Source organism: Apteryx rowi, unplaced genomic scaffold (assembly GCF_003343035.1).
Source record: "Apteryx rowi isolate R43461 unplaced genomic scaffold, aptRow1 scaffold_1733, whole genome shotgun sequence".
Lineage (NCBI taxonomy): Eukaryota > Metazoa > Chordata > Aves > Apterygiformes > Apterygidae > Apteryx > Apteryx rowi.
This window is the reverse complement of record NW_020448012.1, coordinates 17,223-19,191: the sequence shown is the minus strand read 5'-3', so window position 1 is coordinate 19,191 and position 1,969 is coordinate 17,223. Positions and strand designations below refer to the sequence as shown.

The 1,969-nt window shown below is 63.7% G+C and overlaps 1 protein-coding gene across 1 annotated transcript in view; it reads left to right on the top strand.

Moving 5' to 3' along the window:
• The first annotated feature begins 70 nt into the window (after window positions 1-70).
• The window catches only part of LOC112963691, a 16,145-nt gene continuing 14,246 nt past the window's right edge, over window positions 71-1,969 (top strand). Inside the window, exons 1-2 of the mRNA XM_026061002.1 lie at window positions 71-542; window positions 1,746-1,941. Of these exons, the coding sequence (XP_025916787.1) occupies window positions 206-542; window positions 1,746-1,941 (533 nt within the window). The 5' untranslated portion in view covers window positions 71-205. The remainder of the gene's footprint in view (window positions 543-1,745; window positions 1,942-1,969) is intronic.

The window sequence follows — 1,969 nt, the reverse complement described above, 5'->3', positions numbered from 1 at the left end:
GGTGGGTCCTGTGTCACCCTGGGGTTGGGTGTCCTCAGGAAGGAGATCCCACGTGTCCCCAGGAGGGAGGTCCCGTGTTGTCCTGGTGGGTCCCACGTGTCCCTGGGGTTGGGTGTCCTCAGGAAGGGGGAGGGAGGTCCCACGTGTCCCCGGGGTGGGGCTCCGGGTGCCCCCGCGCTGCTGACGGCCCCACCCCGGCCAGGTGATGTTCTGCACCCTCAACACGCACAAGGTGGACATGGAGAAGCTGCTGGGCGGCCAGATCGGCCTCGAGGACTTCATCTTCGCCCACACCAAGGGCCAACGCAAGGAGGTCGAGGTCTTCAAGTCCGAGGAGGCCCTGGGCCTCACCATCACCGACAATGGCGCCGGCTACGCCTTCATCAAGGTGTGGGGACACAACTGTCCCACGTGTCACCTCCCCCCCTGGGGCTGGGCCGGAATGTCCCACAGAGCCCTGGGGTGGGGGGATGACCTTGACCGTCCTGGAGGAGCTGAGAGGGGACCTTGCCACTTGGAGACGCGTGGGGACACCTTGAACAGTCCCTGAGCCACCTTTGGGGGGGGGGGGGATGTAGGGACATCTCGGACTGTCCCCAAGCCACCGTGGGGCTTGGAGAACCTGAGAACATCCCAGACCATCCCAGGAGGTCATGGAGACATCCCAGACTGTCCCCAAGCCACTGTGGGGGTTAGGGGGACCTGGGGACGTCCTGGGTCATCCCGGGGGGACAGGAGGACACCCTAGCCTGTCCCCAAGCCATTGTGGACCTGGAGGTACCTAGGGATGTCCCACACCTTCCTGGGGTGTCACAGGGCCACCCCAGCCTGTCCCCAAGCCACTGTAGGGGTTGAGAGGACCCAGAGACATCCTGGGCCATCCTGGGGGGACACAGAGACACTCTGGACTGTCCCCAAGCTGCTGTGGGGACCTGGGGACATTGTAGACTGTCCCAGGAGCACATGGGGACGCTGCAGCCTGTCCCCAAGCCACTGTGGGGTTGAGGTGACCTGGGGGATGTCCTGGACCATCCTAGGGGGACACGGAGACACCCCAGACTGTCCCCAAGCTACCATGGAGGTTAGGGTGACCTGGAGATGTCCCGGATCATCCCAGGAGGGCAAGGGGACACCCCATACTGTCCCCAAGCCACCATGGGGTTTGGGGGGATCCAGGGGCATCCCGGACCATCCTGGGGGACACAGGGACAAGTTGGACTGTCCCCAAGCCACTCTGAGGTTGGGGGGACATGGGGATGTCTGGGGGGACCCGGGGACACCCTGGACTGTCCCCAAGTCACCGTGGGGATTAGGGCGACTTGGGGACATCCTGGACTGTTACCAAGTCACCATGGGTGTTAGTTCTGGGGACATCCTGGACCATCCTGGGGGGACACAGGGACATCCTGGACTGTCCCCAAGCCACCATGGGGGTTAGGTGGACATGGAGATGTCCTGGACCATCCTGGAGGGGACATGGGGACACTCTGAATGGTCCCCGAAGGGCTCTAGATGGGTTAGGGGGGACCTGGGGATGTCGCAGATCATCCCGGGGGGCCACAGGGCCACCCCAGCCTGTCCCCAAGCCACCGGGAGGACCTGGGGACAACCCGGACTTTGCTTGGGGACATGGGGGAGCGCAGCACCGAGCGCGGAGCAGCCCCAATCTCCTCCGGCATCCGGCTAATTCCGGCTAATGACCTTCCCGGTCCGGCCGCATCCTGCCTGGGTCCCGTCCCCCCCAGCTCCATGTCCCCTCACCCCATTGTGTCCTCACCCCATCTCCATGTTCTCCTCCATCTCCATGTCCCCCCATCCCATTTCCGTGTTCCCTCACCCCATCTCCGTGTCCTCCCCCATCTCCGTGTCCTCCCCCATCTCCATGTTCTCCTCCATCTCCATGTCCCTCCACCCCATCTCTGTGTCCTTCTCCATCTTCATGTCATTCTCCATCTCCATGTTCTCTCAC